At 42.1% G+C, this 21,999-nt stretch overlaps 1 protein-coding gene across 1 annotated transcript in view; it reads left to right on the top strand.

Moving 5' to 3' along the window:
- Positions 1–21,999, top strand: part of bmp1a (bone morphogenetic protein 1a) — a 31,599-nt gene that overhangs the window by 775 nt on the left and 8,825 nt on the right. The window contains exons 2-7 of the mRNA XM_017417358.3: positions 8,645–8,758; positions 12,200–12,319; positions 13,329–13,446; positions 14,758–14,936; positions 15,143–15,248; positions 20,787–20,911. Coding sequence (XP_017272847.1) covers positions 8,645–8,758; positions 12,200–12,319; positions 13,329–13,446; positions 14,758–14,936; positions 15,143–15,248; positions 20,787–20,911 — 762 coding nt within the window. The remainder of the gene's footprint in view (positions 1–8,644; positions 8,759–12,199; positions 12,320–13,328; positions 13,447–14,757; positions 14,937–15,142; positions 15,249–20,786; positions 20,912–21,999) is intronic.

Here is a 21,999-nt window from a genome sequence, read left to right on the forward strand (position 1 = left end):
CCCCCCCCCTCTGCACACAACCTCTATAGAAGAAGTGCAGCTTAAACATGTTTCTTTATTTTCCTTTAAGGAAAAAAAAAACAGTTTGAGTTGTCACTGTGAGCTTTGTATTTTTTATTTTTATTTTTTTCCTGTTTTGTGTAATCTGAACTCATTGTCTTTCCAAATTCCCTCAGGGCCGGTTGGAGCACATTGTGTTTTCCATCTGGTAAAAGTATTCAGGTTACGGGTACAGAGAGCTGGCTTCAGCCGAAGATGACCTCTGATGTCCTGGAAGTGGTTCCCAGTCAGGATCTGACCTTTTTTTTTTTTTCTGATGTGTCAGCCTGTTCTCAAACACGACCCGGTGTGCCAACTCTTTCTCTCTCTCTCTCTCTCTCATCCTTTCTGAGTCATAAATGTGTGTTCCCAGGGCTGTTGTGACTGTGTATAAACACAGCAGAGGTCAGCGTCTCATGAACAAGTCATTCGGATGTTGCTGCTCTGCGTGCCTTGACTCATTCCAGTGGTCGCAGATAGCTATGGATTCGCTGGATGTTGGCAATAACGTTGGGTGTTCTAAGTGTGTTTTTTCCTCCTGACGTGCTTTCTAATGAATTGTTGATATTGACCAGCACCGCCTCAGCAGGGACATTCCCACTCGATAATCACCAGGCACGGCCGCTGTTTATCTTGGCAAGGGGGCTATTGTTAACAGTGGAGTCCAGTTTGTGCGAGCCGTCGTTTTATTTATGGGTTTCCTCTGCAGATACTAAGAGGTCGGGCGATGGTCGCATCTCTAAACTCCCAGTTTCCTTTTTTAAAATTTGTTAAGCACTCACCTGCTTTCCTTCTCTCTGTTAGGCAGCAAACTGTCACAGATGCCCCCCTTATTCTTCTTCTTCTTCTTCGCCGTAGACCTGATCATTCCCAGGTTATTGATTTCTCTCCTCTTCTCTTCCTCATTTGCTAAGCATATCGCTGAACTGAGTCTATTTGATCGCTTTTTATGGTGATGGCTCAGCGTTTTTTTCTGTCCGCCAAATGGAAAACGCTCCCGGCCTGCTGAAATCTAATCCAGCGCTGCTGTGTGAGGAGCTTGTTTGGTGCTGTCAACCCACCCTGTCTTTACTGAATCCTCTAATACCTGTAAAGTTGAAGTGAACGTGTCAGGTGTTTTTTGTTTGTTTTTAATCATTTGCAACGCCTCCTCACCAAGTCGCCCATCAGTGGTCGGTTTATTTAATTCCATCCTTCATATGAGCCGGTGCTCCGTTGAATATAATGTTTGCTTTTGCAAATATTAAAGTAAATAGCATCTGGCGTGTTGTAGGCTGCACGGAGGAGCGCGAGAAGACTGAACTAATTCAATCTATTCAGGAGTTAACCAGTGGAAAATTCCTCATTTTTGCTGAACTCCAAACTTGGCAGCCTCCCAGGAAGTCATTTAAGACTCTAACAAGCCTCCAAGATTAGGCCTACTCATTTTCCCAATTAAAAATGAATGAGAAGCGGGCGCGCTCGTTGTCTTCTCTGCACGAACGATAATCACGGGAGTCATCGCTGGTTCGACTCGTGTCTCCGTTCCGAGCTGCAGACATCATAATCTACTTAGCGTTCGGGTGACGGTTGCTGTCTGAGTGCGTCGGAGCTTCTGTGCTGCAGACGGGGTCAACTTTTGAACCCCTGGGTTTCCTCGCGGGCGCCCGCCGCCCAGTTTCTTTCCACCGACTGGGCTGAAAGCGCTTCACACAAACCCCATCGTTCTCCCTGTGCCAAGGAGCTGCACCGGGAGCAGGCCGGCCACGCTCGGGTCAGGTGAGTGCAGGCCATTCATGAGCGATCCTGGCTGTTTGCAGGGTGCCTGGATTTCAGCTGGGGACTTTCCGCCCTCGCCGTGATTTGTTTCTTCACGCCGAATGAGAGGGACTTTATTCCACTAGAGGCTACGACCTTTAGAGTCGCTCGGCAGATATCATAGCCGGGTTTATCATGGGATCATCTGTCAGGATGAAAAGCTGTTTGACTCATGCATACAAAGTCACGTTGGCACCTCGTTTCCGAACAAGTTTAGCATCTTCTCTTATTATTTGAGCCTCTGTAAATGGCAGCTGGAACCAGATGCAGCTCATTATCTCTTCTGTCCTCTGCTGGCAGTGTGACTATTGAACTGCAGGATTGGGCCTTTAAGCAACACTTAAGCAGATGCTTTTTTCTTTTATCATGGAATGCAGACTGTGTAGCTGAGCCCACACTGAGTGTTTTCTTTTCTTTCTCTTTTTTTTTTTTTTTACATTACAGGACCCCTGCTACTTCTCTCCCTGCAGGGTTCAAGTGATTAAGGGAGCTGATCCATTGGCATGTTTTCAGAGCATTACTCAGAACAATGTGTGTGTCGTCACAGCAGCAAAGTAATAACTAATCTTGCGTCACATTAAAACCACTTTTAAACACAGAGCTGAAGTGCTTTGCATCGGCTAATTGATAACACTTGAAGGATGTGCAATCGGTGCCCTTTAATGATCAGTTTAACACTAATTTCCAACATTTTATTCATCTTTGCTGTGTTTCTGCTCATATAAAAAAAAATTTTTTACCCCCCTTGATAGTTTCTTCTCCTTCAAGGAATACCTAAGTTATTGTCAGCTATATTATTGATGGAAAGTTTTCAAAGTGGAAGATTACTTCCAGATTTAAACTTTTTTTTTTTTACTTTGGATATCATCTGTCTCAGAACCAGAAATAGCCAAAACAGATTAAAAAAGAAGAAGAAGAAGAAGAAAAAGTCTCTACAAGATGCTGCTAAATTATTCATCCCCACGACATTAAAAGAAGACAAATAATTGGCAAGCTGATAAGTCATTAGATGGAGTTTGGCTGGCTGTATCAGTAATCAGCGGCGGGGATGAGCTGGAAAATCCAATCTGCTAATGGGCTTGATGGAGTGTGAAATGTTAAAGGTGAGGCGGCCTCGTGCTGTGCGCCCTTTTTAACTGAGGCCGTTTTCATTTTGTCAGATGGAAGGTGCCGCCGGGTGACAGTAACACAGACCTGATTCCAGCGGTGGGTGAGAGGATGTCAGGCTTTATTAGGGAATAATTACTCACTCTCGAGCTGATGTTTGTGACTTTGTCAGGACCTCTCTTTTAATTAGGCCGCAGTTACCTTTTAGAAACGGGGAGCGCAGATACACGCGGACATTTTTTTTCTTTCTTTTTCTTCCTTCTTCTTCTTTTCCCTCCCCCTCTCCTGCCTCGGGCTCAAACTGCGGTGTGAGGAAATGTCAAGGTAAGCATTCTCTGAAGAAAAAACCAGCTGGTGTCGGTTTTAAAAGGAGAAAGGTGCCATATTAACACAACAACAGCCCTGCAGAAAACAACTCACCTTTCACAAGTTAGAGTTCTGCTTGTATACTTCTTAGAAAGTTTATCTCTGGCAGTTAATTTAGGTTTTAAATGAAGCTCTCACCTGCTGCCTTGCATGCTGAGGTTATCAAGGAAGATCTTGTGAAATCTGTGATCCCTCAGAGTTTGTTTCGGGGATGACTCCCACCTACTGTCACACCAACTTTTAGCTCAAAGTCTGTTTGATAGGCTGAGTTAAAGTCTTTTTTTGTGTTTGCTAAGGTAAATTAGTTATAGCGGCCATCCTGAATTGGGTTAAATCCAGAATTTAAACATCTGTAGATGTACATTCAGTGATTGCTTTTAATTTCTGAGAGTTTTGTTAAAGTCCTTCCACTGGTTCATGAGATGTTTTGCTAAAAAAAACAGCAAAACCAACACACTGACAGGCAACTACACGATCGCCCGCCGCTGTGAAACAGGGTCAGTGCCTACAAGGTCAGAGGTTAAGGTTTCACTGGGCGTGAGTTGGCGACTCCAACTTGACTCAGTATTGCGAGAAAATGAGCAAATGTCGTGTTGCAGTCTCACTGAGTTTTTGCAACCAAGTTACCAGTGAGCCGCATGGCCAGATTTTGAAAATTGCAACTTATTTTTGTTATTCAGTAGTATTGTAAAAACAATATTCCAGGACTTTAACGTTATTCCCACCTCGGCCTACCTTGTACCCACCGTGGCAGCCGCTTATGAGCACTTTCGAAATGTGGTTTTTAGGCCTGGACGTGTTTGATGAGGTGTCAAAAGGCAGGGCTTTGGTTCTTGAGACAGGTGGAACACACCTGTGACGAAACTGAGAAGAGTTTGAGACACCTGTGATGACTCAAATTCAAGCGACAAGGCTGCGAGCCTTTGCAATGTAAGTGAGGAAATTTGGAATGTCACAAGGCATTCTGGAGACTCCCTCGTGAATGATGATCGCAGCAGTAGCAGCCCAGTGAGATGTTACCCTCGGGCCCAGTTTACACAACGCTGTTTTTAGGTGAAATCAGAACAGTTCTGTTGCATTTTGGCCATTCGTCTACAACAGCAGTCGGACTCTCTGACACCAAAACCTTTTACATCCAGGTCTCAGAGTGGAAGTTTTTGAAAACTCCCGGCATCATTTATTGGGGAAAACCTCATTTACCTGAAAGCAGAAGTGTTCGCACTTGTGCACTACAGTTTGAGTCAGTCACTAGGTATTCTGCACATAGGCGGGCAGATCAATAACGTTAACAACGTCAGATAGCAGAGTGCTGTTTGCGCCTCTCAAACTTTTCAATTTATCAGAGTTTCTGACATAAAACATATGAGCCACATTGTCTCTTCGATCAGTGGAGACTCGTTTCTTTCGTTCGCTCATTCGCCATTTTTGGATGTAACTGTTCTCACGCTTGAGACTGAAGTGTCTGCACACATGAAATGCAGAAATCACAGCACCAGCTAGTGACCTGCCACGAAAAACTACTGTGGGTTCAAGGTCTTTTGCGGTCTCATCTAAACAGTGATTGTGATCACAGCATTACAGTGACTGTGTAACATCCTTACAATCAACATTGGAAAATAATGTTTCCTGGAGATTGTTCACGTGTAAACTGGGCCCTACACTGGCTGGATTTTGGCAGTGATCGTCACATGTCGTCAGATAGCAATTATACTTCACAGAATACACTGTCGGCATCTATAGGAATTCAAATGACAGCGTTTGTTACCAAACAGAAGCCGTGAAAGGGCAGGGCCAGGGCATTGTGATGCAGTCAAGGCTTTTTTTTTTCCTGGCCAGGCTTTTTCATCCCTCATCATTAGTTCAAATGTGAGGAAAGATTTTTTTTTTTTTTTTTCAAACGTCCCAGGGAGGAGCTGGTATGTGGTCTCCCATAGGAGCTGGTCCTCTTTATATAGACTGTTATTAGTGTGTGTGTGCAGGCTAAGTATTGATGTTGGTGCAGGTTTCAGAGGCAGATGTCACAGTCTGGGATTCACTGAAGCAGATTTATGGGAATGGTTCAAGAGCGTTTGACCCCACAGAGGTCGAGGATGGGCCATTACATGAATCAATGGGAGTAATATGATTGAGGTCTCATGTGTAATCTGACTGGATATGATGCTTGACGGGAAAGCGGACTGAGAGGAGAGGGATTATGATGGTTTAGATTAACTAAAAATAATCATTGTTGGGGGAGGTTGAACTGAAGTGTCAAATTTTTCCCCAAACATTTCAGCGAACATCATTTTTTTATAGAGCATTTTAAGGAAACCACTCAGATTTGCTGCACTGACTTCTTTGCATTAGTTGCGTTTTTTTTCCGTTTTTTTTTTAAACAAAACAGGACAAACCAACTAAACTCTTCTGTCATTGTCAAATTATTCTATACAGTTATTATTTTAAAAGCTGCAGCTGGTGGAATCTAGGTGTTGAATGGTGTTTGGAAAAACAACCGGCACCGCTCTCTCTAGTGATCACTTGCCATCTGCCACATCATTTACTAGGCTATAATCTACGGCACGACACATCAATGTCACAGTGTTTGTGGTTCATGCTATTACCGAGCTCTGCATCTAGTTTATCACATTTCTCCATAGCCTGGCCTAAATCCCAGCCCTGAAATGTGTAAGAAAGGCTCCTAAAAATCTGTGTCTGTGGATAATTAAAGCCAGGAGACAAGGGGATTAATTTAAAATCCCTGTCATTTATTTATTTTTTTCCATAAACCTGCAGCAGTGTTTCTAAGACGACTCCTGCGCCCGGAGGGGAACGGGTCCTAATGCCGTCAGGCTGTGTGTATGTTCCTTTTCATTTCCAGTTCTGTTTGGGAACAGCGACGCTCCGGAAAAACCGGCCTATCACTTAACAGACCTTGTGAGTGTGAGAGAACACCCTCGTCTTGTCATTTGGTCACTGCTTGCACACAGTGAAACAATTAAAAGGACGGGTCAGAATTGTTTGGTTTAAGGAGGGTGTTGTGGATAGTTTAATAAGAAAAAAACTATCTTACCTGTTGTAGATGGCTCTTTGAACGGCCTCAGTTTGGAGAAAAAAAAGTTTAATTCTTAACGGACTGACGAGCTAGCAGTTAGTCCAAGCAGAACTTAGACCAAATGAATTTAATGCCATTTAAAACAACCACAATTTCACAAGTTTCATAGTCGTTCATGCCAACTCTATCGTGTAGACCTCCACACTGCTGTCAGTCTTGATTTACACAGTTATTTTGGTGAAAATTCAGGAAACTCCCCAGGCTGCACAGAAGTACTACAGCTAGCTGCTGCTGCTATTAGTGCTTGCAAAAAAAACCCTCCAAAAAACACATTTTATTGAAATAACCACACAATGCAAAACTGCTGATGGTGTAAGAGTTTATAAAATAGTGTCTGCCTGAGCTGCTGTGAAAATTCTAAGATAGGAGTTGTTTTCAGACGGCAGCAATCCACTTTACTCTGGTCCCCCGCTGAACTAGCCGTTAGCTCGTCGGTACAATCAGAGTTAGACAAACTGAGGTTGTCCTAAGAGCTACCTGCAACAGGTAGGGTATGAACTGTTCCTCAAAACCCCATTTCAAATGATCTGCACCATACTTTTATGTTAACAAAAAAAAAAAAAACATCCTCCGGTTTAATTTTTTTTCATTTAGCACGCAGGAAGAATCATCTCAGAACCTTTATGTGTTTAGGACTTCCTCTTGGCGCGTAGAGTTCAAGTACTGTCTGTTCTTTTCAGCACTTCTGGGAATCAAATAAGAATGTTAAAACAAAAGGGGGGGGGGATGTAATTTTGTGGCGAATCTATCCATCTTACGCGGAACAACATCTGGTAGCGTCTCCATATCGGTAATGTTTCTGCCAATAGCTGTCAGAACGAGTGCCGGCCGCAAACTAGTCTGGCTTGTGTCTTTAGATTTGATCAGTGTTGTTGCAGGCAGAAATTAGAAGATCCCTCTGACCTCTGGAATTCAAACCTGTCCTCAGTGCGTGCCTTGTCTTGCCTGCACTCATCTACACCTTTTCTTATTGCTGTCGTTAACCTCTAATCCTCCTTATCCTGCTGCATCCTCCACAACTCGCAGGGTGGAGAACTGGTCTGAGTTAACCAACGTAAGTCCCAGATTGTTTTAATCTTACTCCTCTGGTGAAAAGGGATTTGAGCCATTTTTTTTCTCTCCCTCTCTCGCTTTGTTTCTGTTGCGCTTTTCTTTCTTTCACTTTTTTTTTTCTTTTTGGACCTCAGTGACTTTTCTCATAAAACTGCATAAGATAAAGTGTTTTTGTTGGCAGTTATAAAACACTATCCTGCCTAAAGAATAACTTTATTTTATTTCATTTTTTTGCATGTTTAGCAGTAAGGAAAGCTTATATTAGCGTGGAACATTAAAAATAACAAAACTACTCCTGTAAAGCACCTCATTAACCCAAATTTAAAGACTGTCCTGAGTTTTTGACTTGTTGTTGTCCTTTTCTCTTCAAGAACTGTGGTGTGAGCAGAGGGGATATGTCTCCTTCCTCTCCCTCTCTTCCCGTCTCACCGTCATCTCCTGGTCAGAGATAAATTACAGTGCCACCCCTTTGCTATTTCTACCCCTCCCTCCCCCTGCTTCACATTTCTTGCGAACACCCCATTCCCTCAAACTCCTGCGTACAAGCTGGGCCATAAATTCTGGAAACGTTCTGGTGTTAAAAGCCTGTAAAAACTGAGCACCCCGTCTCTGCGGAGAGGTCTTCTAGCAAAGGGACATTTAGTAGGAAATCTAATGAAGCCCGTTCCTCATAAAGTGGGTCCGTTCGGTTCGTTTCCATCTCCTTGGCCTCATTAAAAGGCCGTTACTCGTTCAAGGTGCCCCATATTACTCCACGGAGGCCGTGTCAGCATCTCATTGTTTCAAACCGTAACTATCCAAGAGTGTCAGAGCACACAACGTAACTTCTGTTGTTAGTTAACATTTGGACTATAAATGTATCCTGCCAACACGCTGCAGAGTTACTGCACTCTGCAGTGCCTTTACAGCCCTTGTGTGATATATGTTGCCTTCTTTTTTTTATCCTAAAACTGAACCGAGACACAGCCGGCCTGCAAACCAACACAACATACTTCTTGCCCAACGACTCTGTTTTTATTTCACTGCGAGGAAAATGCGAACAGAGCGGAGTCAAATCAAGAAGGCGTACTTTCCGATGAACCTAGAGTGTTCGGGTCTGCTAATGGGTCTGTGCAGCGGGAAAAGCTTCAGGCTGGTCGTAAAGTGATGCTTCATACTGCCTTTTAACGGTCTGTCATTCCTTTGTTTCAGCTGCCTTTCTGGGAGACATTGCTTTGGACGAAGAGGACCTGAAATCCTTTAAAGTGGACAGAATAATAGATTTGGCTCAGAGAACCGTCCAGACCATTAATCACACAGATACAGGTAACAACACTGACAACCGCTGCTCCACCGTAACAGTTTGAAGTAACACACCTCATCAGAGAACTGAAGTAAAAAGTTTTGGATTCTTGTTTTAAAAAAAAAAAAAAAAACATGAAATAAACATGGTTCCCACGTGGATTTGAACTGAGAACTACTTCTTCATGAGGACGTTGTACTCTTAGTCTGACACTCAGACTGTTAAACCTTTCAGATCCTCTCCACCTAACAGTCTCTTTAAATAAGTGCCTCTAAAGCTATGTTATAAGTCTACTTTGCTACACATGTAAAGCAGTGTTTGAGGGTAATTGCTGGGCTTTGTGAAGCTGAATGTTATTTCTCAATTGAAAGGTACTTTTTAAACTACAGCTGTGAGTCAGCAGGGACCTCAGCAGTCTGTAAACTACAGGTGAGCAGGTACAAATGGTTGTGTCATGATGCCGTCTGTGCTTAAACGGCAACGACTTGCTGCCTTTTTTATATATATTTTTTTAGTTGTTAAGCATATAAAGGAAAAGACACTTGTAAGATTAAAAATGGTGGAATTTTATCCATCTTTCAGTATATTTAAACCAACACAGTGAGTTTAAAGCTCAGTCAAATCTTAGAAAATGAAAGGTGGATGATGCATCTCCTTGGTTTTAAACCAAGATAATCTTGAAAAATGACTAACTTATGGTCTTTTTCGTCGAACATGACACGATGAGATCTGGTGCAATCTGTTAGTGCTTGGTGTACGTGTTGGGGATGACTCTCAGCTACGACAGCACCAAGTTTTTAGCCATTTTTTTGTGTTTGTTAAATTGGGTCGACTCCAAAAGTTAATCAGTTGTAGATGGACATTTAGCGATTACTTTAACAGAGTTTCCTTAAAATGTGTTCCCTTGTTCATCAGATATTTTGCTCACAGACACATAAAGTTGTGGACACACACACACACACACACAACTACATTATAACCCTCCTTTCAGAGGCAGGCAAAAAATATACAGAATTTAAAATGAAACATAATATGATTTTTAAAATTAAGTGCAGAAAAACACAAATGAGTGTGCTCTCTTTTCTCACTAGACTGTAAACTTAGACTTTTAAACACAAAAGAAAATGAAGGCTTGTTAAATCTGTTGCGCAGTTACTACAATAAATATAACAGGGATTTCTGTGTCTGACCTTTAAAAAAACATCTACATGTAAATAAACGAGGCAGAGTTAATCATTTTATTACAGCTACCAGATTTTCCACAAGTTTTGTCTCCGCAGGACTTCTTATCAGTTAACTGAGCAGATTTGGCTGCTATCAGCATTTTCCCCATCACATCCACAAGTGGACGTGATAATCGTTCTCGCAGGACTGCTAACATCGGCTCCTGCAGACGGGTCTTCAGCAGAACACGTCGTTCCCTGTAAAAAAAAAAAAAAAAGTGCGCGTTGATGGAATCTAGTAAGAAAGCCCGAGACCCCGCAGTCGCAACTTCAGGTATTGTTGTGAAGCGATAAGCCGGACCCTTCAGGCCCGGGCTTTTTAACAGCGTCATCTGTGGTGCTGATGTTTTGGAAATCCCCTGACATGTTCTCTAGAGATCCACGTGTCAATACACCATCTTAACAGGTTAGATTATCGATTTATTTAAATCTGGGGCTGGAGCATGTTCTGCAGGTTTTACCTTTTTAAAGGGTATCATAGCAACCTAAAAGTAGAAAATAATAACAAATGACATCAATTTTGTGTCGTGTCCAGCTAAGTTGCTGTTCCTCTTTTTGATTAACTGGAAGAATTCAAAGAGAGAAATGCAGCTGCACATCTTTAAATAATTACTTGGACCACTTCTGAGTCATGCCATACAGAAATTAAAAGCTCTTTCTCAGCAATTCTTCAGTCTTATTCATCGGACTAAAGATTGTTCACTCCTACACCGACCGACTGATCCTCCTTCGAATGATGGGACTCACTTCTGCTTTTTCAGCACTTTATTTTAATCAGATTTCGTAATGTGGTGTACCTCCAGAGACAAAACCTAAAAATACAAATGAAAACTCCTCTCTTTCCCTGAAGGGATGCACACCACCCACCGCCTTTCATGCCAGAGTTTTAGAGTGAGATCATTTTATGTTGAGAAGGGACAGAGTTGTAGTCATTTTGGACAAACCTTGTAGATGACGATATGTGCCATCTCGAGCGAGACTGCGAGATCTTGTGTGATCTGTCAACGCTCAGAGCATGTGTTGTGGATGACTCTCAGCTACTACTACGCCAAATTTTATCCCAATGTCTGTAAAACTGACTGAGTTGTAGCCATTTTTGTGTTTGTTGAAGTTGGTGAGCTGTGGCGGCCATCTTAAATCAGGTTGGCTCCGAAAGTTAATCAGTTGTAGACGTACATCCGATAATAACTTTCTGCAAGTTTTATTAAAATCCGTCCACTGGTCCTTGAGATATTTTGCTAACAGACAGACACACACAGGCAAAACCTTTATTGCCCATCACTGAAAGGGGAAAGGCAGGCGATAATTATACGGTAACAAATGGTTGGAGCTGTAAAGATCTCATTCAGCTTATTACAAATTTGTCCTCTTTTCAAATAAACTATTGAAATCGTAAATTCTAAAGTTTGAATTTTTATCTAGTGGTTAAAGTTGTGGTTTCACCCTAACAAAGGTGCATTGTTTTATTTTAATTTTAGTTTTTTAGTAAAGTTTTATTGCATCTTTTAAACTGAGCTTTATGTGCTGTAGAATTATCACTCTATGATGATGATGATGATGATGGTTCACAGTAAAGTTTTAATTTCTCCTCTTCAGAGTAGACGTTCTTACAACAACTACCACACAACTGGCAGCTTTGCTTGTCAAATTATTGTTCTTTTAAAAAACACAAGCCGTCGTTCTTTTGTCATATTTTATAAAACCTTATAGATTTCCTAACCATCTAAAACAGGTAATACACTCACTGTTTTTATGTTTAATGTGACTGAAGCGTCTCATGTGCATCTCTATTATCAGCTCCTGCTCTGCAGCACAGTCAGGTGACCGTCCAATATGTGCTGCATATATGGATGTCTCCTATTTTAAACACCAGGTTTAGGTGGGGGGCTTAGTCGCCATGGCAACAGGTCAAGCATGGTTAAGTGACATTTAAACAGCGAATTGAATTTATAGGAAGAAAGCACTCGTTTTAAATGAAATGAACGTTCCTTTCAAAAGGAAAGAGACTTGGGGAAACGGGAGAACAAAGTTGTAAATGAGGAATAATTCATTTGATGTCTGAATGGCGTCGAGCTTTAAAGACTCCCCGCTGCTCGGAGAATAAATGCTCATTTGTCTTCTAAGTCACCACGGTCTCTGCGTGCAGATGTAGGAGAAACAGTCCCGTCTTCATCAAGAGCCGAACCGGATCCTTTTTAACTCATTTGTATTTTTTTGTTTTGTTTTGTTTTAAACCTTCAGGATCGGCCAGTCGCAGCAATCAAAACAGTTCGCAGCGCAGAAAAAGAGCTGCTACCTCCAGACCTGAGCGAGTTTGGCCTGAAGGTGTCATCCCTTATGTCATCAGTGGTAACTTCAGTGGTAGGTAACAACCGCTTACTCATCACTTACTGCAGCCAATCGAGTGTTAGCATCTGGATTAAACTTTACCCACATTTTCTCTGTTGGACACACATCATTATGAGCAATAAACTCCTAAACTTAGTCGCGGATGTGGTTAAACTTGAGTCTGTGCGCTGTCTTGATGATGTCATGCTTTTGTGAATCATCATATTTCTAGTTGAAGGGGACATTGTAGAGGAAAATGACTCGTATTTGTTAACTGAGACTGACTTTCTTTATAAGAAGCAGCTCTTATGATCGGTTCAGCTTAAGTTGTAATTAGTATTTGGTCAAAAAAGTAAAAGAATTACCTTTTTTTAACAAAATGAATACTAAAATGAAAGCTTGTTGGTATTCATATTGAAATTATATTCAATGTGTTGAATAATAAGTTGAAAAACTTGTTTTTAATAACTCTGTGTCCAGGAAAAAAATCTTAATATGATAGTTCAGATATGTTTATGTGGGAAGGTTATGAACAATTAATATCTTAGCTGTTGTAGATAGCTCTTTGGATAGCTTCAGCTTGGAGAAATGGAGTTTAATTCTTCTGACTGATGAGCTCACAGCCAGTCTGAGAGAGGACGAGACCAAATTGGACGGCTGCCATCGTAAAACAACTCCAATCTCCAACATTTCAGATTTTCATGCAGACGTCATTTCAGAACCTCTTACAACGCTGTCACTTTCACATTACATAGTTATTTAATGTAATGTAATGCAACATGTAATTTGCTGTTTATTTGGACTAGCCGTTAGCTCATCAACTTGATCGAAACTGAACTAATTCTCCGAACTGAGACCGTTTAAAGAGATGTCTATAACAGGGAAGATAATAATTGTTCACATCGTTTCCACATGACCTTCAGAAGGTCTGACCTATCCCTTTAAGCTGCCTCCAGCTGAGTGCTTCTGTATTCGCCTTCTCCTTCCTGTGAGGTTCTGTGTCTTAACCGTGTTTTCTTGCCCTTCCTGACTTCCCATTCAGGCAGCCAGCGGGCGATATTCCGCCAAGCCATGCGGCACTGGGAGAAGCACACCTGTGTGACCTTTATAGAGAGGACCCAGGAGGAGAGCTACATTGTCTTCACCTACCGTCCGTGTGGGTGAGTCAGTGGGGCTTTAAGCTCCCACATGAAGGACGTTAACAATAGTCAGACTCTGCTGAGCCTTTATTACCCACAGCTAATTAGTTAGTGCCTGAGCACTCTTGCCTCCCTTCCTCTTTCTGTTTGCACTCTCTCCGCAGTCAGGAAGGCGTTACTTAGCTCCCCACCAGCTCTGACAGCGACAGCCTCTCTGTGGCAAGGAATTTCCTGTGCCTCATCATCATCATCAGACTGCATCATTTATGGAGCTCTTGTGTCAAACTCTGTGTACTGGTCGGCACGCGGGGGGGGACTTCCTCACCTCCTTTTCTGTGCCTTCCAGTGAAGTTAGGCTTCATGTCCTGTCAGCATTTTTTTATTTCTCAGGGGAGGTCCTGATGGTAACTCATGTTGTTGCTAAGCCACTACTGGTAATATGTTTAGTTATGCAGAACGCTTTTAATTTTGTCTTCTTTGGGTTAAATATTTTTTGCGCTCTTGAGAACACCAACCACCTGATGATTGCATGTTTTTTGAGACCCAGAAGCTGGGATGTTTGCGGTGGGCACACAAACCTCACACAGATTCAGCTTGCCAGCCAGACACCATTTATGTCTTTACACGATTTACCTCTTAGACAGATTTGTATCGCGCCGCTCAGAGAGCCTAACTAAAAGCAGATCGAACTCACGAAGCTGAACTTTTACCAGCCAACGGCAAAGATCCATTTTTAGCCTGCCTGGTAACTGGCCTTTTTGAGCAACAAGGATGACATTATCCACAGGCAGCAGCGGTTAGCAGTGGGAAATCTTGACTCCGTTGCATATTCAGCAGGCCCCCATCTGTCCTGTGCAAAGTTCAAGGCGTGTCTCAAGAGAGCTGGACTTGGCTTGCAGTAATTAGAGAGCGGCTGTCTGGCCCACAGGGCCATTATGTGTGTGCCCGTCCTGCAGACTCCCACACTGAAGCTTTCATGTCACGCTGAGGTGGAGCGCTGCAGCCTGCCAGCTTCCAGCATCACTCTCACAATTTGCATTGGCAGACGCATAAATAAATGTCACTGCTGCGTGTGTTAATGGCAGCTCCTCTCACAGAACTCTTTTAATAAATACCAGAGGCCGCTCACATCGTCGCAGTTTCTTTCTTTTTTTTATCACAATCAGAATGTTTAAATGTCTGAGCTATTAGAGACAATTTCCTTTTCCTTATCCACTGTTTCCTCTCACGTCCTAGTAATAATAATTTTATCCCCGAAGCGCAAAGTCCGCTCTCTGCATTTTGACGTAAACGCCGCCGTTTGAATCTGCGTGTCTGGCTGCCGATTCACAGGTGCTGTTCCTACGTGGGTCGCCGCGGAGGGGGCCCCCAGGCCATATCCATTGGCAAAAACTGTGACAAATTTGGCATCGTGGTGCACGAGCTGGGGCACGTGATCGGCTTCTGGCACGAACACACAAGGCCCGATCGGGACGAGCACGTCAGCATCATCAGGGACAACATTCAGCCAGGTAGGAGCAGACGCAACACCGGAGATTTACTTGCTGACAAAATACTTACTGTAACATATCTGTATGCGCGTAGACGGCGAGTTATTAGTTCGGATCAGTTTTTCCACATGTCCAGCTAATCTCAACAGTTTTCACCTTTGGCACGCCTAAGGGTTCGCTGTGTGACTCAGCTTCATGTTGCATTTGTGCTTGTTTCTCCCTCTCAGGACAGGAGTATAACTTTTTGAAGATGGAACCGGGGGAGGTGGACTCTCTGGGAGAAATCTATGACTTCGACAGTATCATGCATTACGCTAGGAACACATTCTCCAGGTAGGAGGCAAGCCAAGCTCCACTGCTCCAACATGAATAACGGTCTCAGATCGAGTCAGACCGAGCCGTTTCTCCTCGCTGCTGCAACCCTTTAACCCATTGCCCCCGTTTTCCATTTCTGCACATAATGTTGAAAGACTGTCTAGAGCTGTTTAAGCACGAGTTCTGTGTCCACAGGCGATTGCTGAGTAATCTGGCATGTTTCCCAAATCTGAGGAAGAGGACAGAATGGAACTCTCAGTTCTTTCTTACTAATAAATCACTTGAAAACTAACATGCTGTTGGAGGTATTCATGTTTTTTTTTACAAAACAGCCCGCTGCTCCTTGAATTTTTGTCTTAGATTCTAATGTTTTTGGGTTTTTTTTACTTTGAGTGCAAAAGTGGCTAATTGAGAACAGAAGGTGGATCTTATTAAAGAAACTACAACAAAAAATATTCTGTGAAAAGGTTCTGTTTTTCAGACTTGACCTTTTTTTATTTGAACAGCCAGTCCTCACATTACGTAGGCTTTAGGGAAACAGGAGAGGCACTAATCTGATTTTATGTCACATTTTGAGAAGCTTATCTTGCGTAGCAGTTTTAGGATTACCGAGGGTCAAAAGATAAATTTAATGCATGAGGTGAGATTTTAAAGAAAGTGTATGTCTGGTTCCACTTACTGTTGGACCCGCGGTTTATATTTCTAAACAAACCGTTGTTGTTTTCTTTAAGTTTATAATAGTTTCATGTCTGACGTGGCATTTGTAGCTCAACAATATCCTTTACACTTTTCACTCTCAGTGGCTTTGGCAGGATAAGCATTACATCAAAAGCCTTGTAGTATTTTTTTTAAATCAATTAAAATCCTTTTTTAAGTGAATGCCAGTGTGATGTAGAAGCTCCTTCTCACATCATGTTCAAATTAAGGCTCCTCTTCTCAGTTGCTGCTGTGTTTTTGTCCTAGCAGCCTTCCCTGTAAAGTGTTGCAGTTCCAGCAAAAGTAACCTCGTCTCATCACAACAAAATTTCTTTGCACCACTTTCATGGCTGTAAGAAAGCTCTTGTAAAAGTTCCTCTGCTCTCACACCATAAAGCACCTCATTATGTTCCTGGTAGCGCTTTTAAAGAGGCCCTGATGATGAAGTTGATGGCTTCTGGGAACTTTTTTTTTTTTTTTAATGAATTGGTTTCTACTAAATTTCTTCCGCGGACCTAAAACAATTTATTCGCCCCCCAAAACAATCATCTGCGTTTGGCAAAAAGTAGTGAAAGTTAATTAAAGTGTAATGGAGGAAATCATTTCCACCTTTCTAAAGCTCTGCCCTCTGTAAATTGATTCAGAAGACTCACAACGCTGTTTGCGTCACACTGAAAACGATCATTTAACTTCTGATTCAGAAATTTAACAAAAAAAAAAGAGCATTTCACTCAACTGCAAGGTGGCTTCATGACAATTTGGTACAAACTGTGACAATTCATCTTCAAGTGAGTGTTATGGTCCAGACATTGTATTTAACACTTAAAGGATAATTCAGATCTTTTGAATTGTGGCTCTGTGGAAAGGGTGTGAATGATTATTATCTTACCTGTTGTAGCGAGCTCTCTGAATGACCTCAGTTTGATAAACTAGTTTATTTCTTACCAGATTGATGAGCTAATGGCTAGTCCGAGTGTTGCCAAGACCTGAACAACCTTAAGCGGAGGTGATCGTGCCTCTGCAGTGGCTTGTTTTTTATTTTATTTGACTTTATCTTATTTGAATCTCTGTGGGACAATTCAAATAAAATGCCCTCAGACGTTGGACCTTTTTTTTTGTTGGCATTTGAGTCTGTTAGAGCTTGGCATAAAATCCTATTGTGTTTGTTTTGTGATTTTAAGTTAGAATTTTACCTTTTCACTGTTTTAAACTGTTTTCACGCCTTTAATCATTGTATCTAAACTGGTTTTGTTTTACCAAAATGGTGTGTTTTTGTCTTTTTTTGTTGTTTTGTTTGCTTTATTTATTGTACATCTCTTAGGTCTAATTTCAATGCTTTAAAAAGTGCTTTTAAATAAAATTGACCTTAACATTCCTATTGACGTACTAAGCGTTACACTACTGTCAACTTTACACTACCTGTTTATTCCTCCAAGAAATGTCCCATGCTGCACATGAAGTGCTACAGCTAGCTGCTGCTGGGACTATTTACCTTCCAAATAACAATCTAATTCAGTGTAAATAACTGTTCACACAGATGTAAAGAAGTATAGAATTAGTTTGTATGAACCGCTATGAAACTTGAAGCTGAATTTGTTTTAAAACTGCGGCAATCCACTTTGGTCTCGGCTCTCCTCAGACTAGCCATTAGCTCATCCGTCTGGTAAGAATTACATGGATTTCTGCAAACTGAGGTAATTCAAAGAGCTATCTATAACAGGTAGGATATTAATTGCTTATAACCTTTCCACAGAACCCCGCTTTAAAAGATCTGCTGTATCCTTTAAGTATTTGGATCATAATGTTTGAAGTTAGGTTGTCAGGAAGCCACTTTGCAGCCGAGTACAGTGATGGTTGTTTTATTACGGTTCTGAATCAGAAGTCTTTAAGTTTTCTGTCTGCAGCTTAATCAAACGTTGGCAGCTGCAGGAGCAGTCACACCAACTTTACAGGTTCTACCTGCAGTAGATGAGTCCATGACTATGCTAAAAGTAGATGTAATGTGAGTTTTAGGGCACACGCAATTTGAAGCAAAAACAAAAAAGAGAAAGTCAGCCCAGAGTCTGATCAGTACTTCCTCAGTCTGATATAAGAACCAGCTGTCGGCTGTCGGCCGTCTCTGTCAGCTGTATGTATATTCCACATCACTGGCTCTCCTGGTTTACCCTCTGAGTGGAGCAGCCTCTCCCCCAGATCTGCCGCCGCGCTCTTGCGGCAAACAGCTTCTGGGAAGCAGAGAGGGAATCTTTGTCTAAACAGACACTGAGGCTGGATGTAGGCCAATATACAGAAATTCCTGTCTGGCCCCGTGCGTCCAGAACTGCAGGTTAAAAATGCAGCTCGCACAGCAAAGAGGTGAAATATTACTACAAATTAGAGGTTTTATTTTTTTATTACACTTCAAACAAAGTAAGGACCAGACTGAGTAACATCTGGTATGATAAAGATAATCTGCAACTTCTTTTTTGTTGTAGTCGGGCGTTTTTAGAGAAACATTTGACCTCATACTGAGTTAATCAGTTCAGCACACTTGAGCGTTGCCCCTCATTGTTTATGATCTGGATTTAACCTCTTAATCTTTTGGGTTTTCAGTACAGCTTGCTGCACAATGGAGCACTTCAGTCTTTTTTTTTTGGGGGGGAGGGGGGGTAATCCATCTTGTTCAGTTTCCAGTCCATCCCATCCTATTTTACAGACCCGTGTTGATCGATAAGACTGCTCAGAAATAAGAGAATGGCTGCCACTGTTTTAGCAGACGGGGGGGCTCCTGTTAGCTTTTCACAGGTCATTCAGGACACGTTTTCAGTAGCTCCGATTGGCTGATTTACCTGTGGCAGTGTCAGTCTTTGTTGCCCCGTTGGTAGCCAGTGTGTTCGCTGTGTGTTTTACAGTAAATCACCGTGGGAAGCCAGGGCCTTCGCCGCCGCTGTTGTTGGGAAGATTTCATGGCTCGTCTTGATGTTTTGCCGTGTCTCCCGGGGACGAGCGCTGCTGATCTCACACGTTTTGTTTTTTCAGGGATGTTTCACTCGACCCACAGCCCTACTTTGCCCCCATGCTTTGCTCCAGAGATATTTCCTTAAGATGGGTGCGTGGACCGGCGCCAACTCAAATAGTGATCTGCTTGTGTAGCTTTTGTCTGTTCTGACACTGGTTTGAGTGGCATCCTTTTTTTTTTAACCAGCAGCCAGCATACAGGCAGCGAGGCAGAGTCTAAACTGTTAGCTCAGGCTGCTCTGTTTGCACATGCCTGGCGTTGGTAGGCATGTCACCATGGGAACGGCCAGGGAGCCAGCCAGTTCCTCGCCAATACTTAGAAAAATTAAGATGATAAAGTAGCAAAGTGTCAAGTAAGGCAGCATGACGAAGAGGAGCCTTTTGTGCTAACTTTTCTGTTCTCTTGTGTCATTTTTAAAGCTAGCCAACACTTCACCTGATCAGTTTTACAGTGAGTCTGAAGAAAAGATGAAAATGTTAGTTTTGGTGCGTGCGCAGAACCTGTGCAGCAGACTGTGTGACCCAGACCTGTAAGAAAAACTGTGATACGGGACTAACGTAACTGTGAAAGAACGTGTGAAATGGGGGGAAAAAACAACCAAACATGGCGTACAGGGAGAGTTCTCCTAGTTTACACACACATTTGCACATGTAGCAAACCTTTCCACACATTTATTTACAACACATCATCAAAAAGTTGTCTCTAGAGGAGAGATTTTAGAGAAAGTTTTAGTTTTTCCACCCTTTGGTTCGTGTGGGTGCAGGTGAACACGTTGATGAAGCTGACAGGACGTTTTAGTATCAGTAACCTGCTGTCCTGTTGTGTTCTTTAACTGGAAGATGTGCTCATATTTCAAAAAAGATCTTTTTAAGCAGAAATCCTGCATACATAAAATATAGTCATTTAGTTATTTTTTTTTTTTTTTGCTGCCATTTTAAAAACAATCAAGTACGTTAACCAGACACACACAGAGGCAGTGTTTTCAAATCTACAGCTACAAATTACATAAAAAAGGTGCAATAATTTTGACGATAACCATAAACTAATTATGAAATAAATAATACAGTAGTCACTTTATTTTCATTTTGCAATGTAAATAAAGCAGATAAGCAAATAAACAAAAGACTTATTTGGCTTGTATGTTGGTGCCCTGTAATAAAATTTAGAATTGTTGCTAAATTATTTCTGTTTTTGGCCTTTGTAATGTTGTTTTCACTGAGTTCACCCACTTTTTTGGACACATTAAACATTATTTGAGCAACGAGAAAACAAAATGACAATCTGAAAACGTCAAGGCATTTGTAATAAAGACAAAGTTGTTAGTAGGTGCAAATGAACAAATAGTGTATGAACCATTCTTGTACTTTTTTTTGCAGTATGAAAATTGGATTTATGTTTGTCTCGTGTGTATTTCCTCTAACCTCTAAACAATTAAAGGAACTATTACTGTGTGACCCAACATTTGTGGAGAATTCATGCCTGTGTCACAAAAAGCATTACTAAAGTCTTCGAGCTGTTTTTTTTTTCTTTTGTTTTTAATCGGAATCCAAATCAAAATGAGCATGTTGTTCTTTGTTCTTCTGTTGTGTAGCTGTTAGATTATCTGAATATTTCCCCAAACCGCATTATGTTTTCCGATGTCAAGAAGCGCATCAGTCATTTTCATCTTTGGTATTTAGAAGTCTAAATCCTTTAACGGTTATTCATGATCATAATCACAATGATTAAATTGAAGATTGTAAATCATTTAACCCTGGAGCGAACATGTTTTGTTTTGTGCGCGCATGCTTTGAATGATGTGTGTGTGCATGCCCGCTGGGTTTCATGCAACATTAACGCCATTCTTTCTCTCTCTCTCTCAGAGGCATCTTCCTGGACACCATCCTGCCTCGTTACGACGTGAACGGAGTGCGACCACCCATCGGCCAGAGAACCAGGCTCAGCAAAGGGGATATTGCACAGGCACGCAAACTCTACAAATGCTCCAGTAAGACCAAAATGACAGATACTGTCTGCTATGTGTGCTTTTCTTTTTGTATTTGCACGTGTATCCAGCCTAATCCCCAGAGAGGAGTCTGTTGCTCCTCCTGACTTCCCCTGATGCAGCTCACACTGTGCTCATCCACTATTGAACGGTTTGGTTCCTTGGCTACAGCGTTGGAGTCTCTCAGACGGGGAGGAGTGTAAACACAACACTGAGAAAGGGAGTTTTCATCTCTCCTTCCCAGATAGATGCTAAAGAACAGTTTGTCTTCTGAGGAGAATGGTTAAAAGGGTTCTTAGGAGACAACGAGTCGTGTCCGCACATCAGTGTTTGTTCTGTGTAAACTGAGCTGTTTTTTTGTTGTAGTTTTTTTCCTAACCAAACTGTAGATGTAGGCCTTTAAAGACAAAAAAGGGAGATTTTATGCTCAATAAACAGAAAATGCAGGAATAACAGCTGAATGCTGAAGAAGAGCCCTCTGCTGAAGTTATCTGATTTTACAGTCAATTGTCGGCCAAGTCATGACAGCCGAGCGTCACATTTAAACTGCCGGGGTCACCAGGAGTGGACTAAGTGTAACGTTTTATCCGCTCGTGGGAATGTGTGTGCGTGCAAGCGTCCTGCCTTTCACATCACGACTACCTCGGCCTCTCGAGGAAAAGTGGATGATGTGGCGTACATTGTGGGGGATGAGGTAGTGAGCCTCTCCACGTGTTGTTGGGGGGGGGAGAAAAAAAGAATCCTTAAAGAGCCACAGATCTCCACTTCGTGCAGCATTCCTCAGAGTGTTTGTCATCCCCGATGTGTGCGCCTGGTTATTGCTTTAAGATTGGCAGACTTCTAGTAGCTTGGTGCTCACTGCTTTGCTGCTTACACACACACACACACACACACACACACACACACACACACTCCCCCATCTGAAGCAGTGCAGGCAAACAGCTGGAGAAGATGTTTTCTTAACTCCTACTAAATACATCCCAAAGTAGAAATAGCACAGAGGTAATTGTGAATGCAAGACAGACAGCTGAAGATACATTTATTATTTCCTCTGTGACTTAATTAAACGCATCTTTCCCCCCACTTGGCAG

Source organism: Kryptolebias marmoratus, linkage group LG1 (genome assembly GCF_001649575.2).
Source record: "Kryptolebias marmoratus isolate JLee-2015 linkage group LG1, ASM164957v2, whole genome shotgun sequence".
Taxonomy (NCBI): Eukaryota; Metazoa; Chordata; class Actinopteri; order Cyprinodontiformes; family Rivulidae; genus Kryptolebias; species Kryptolebias marmoratus.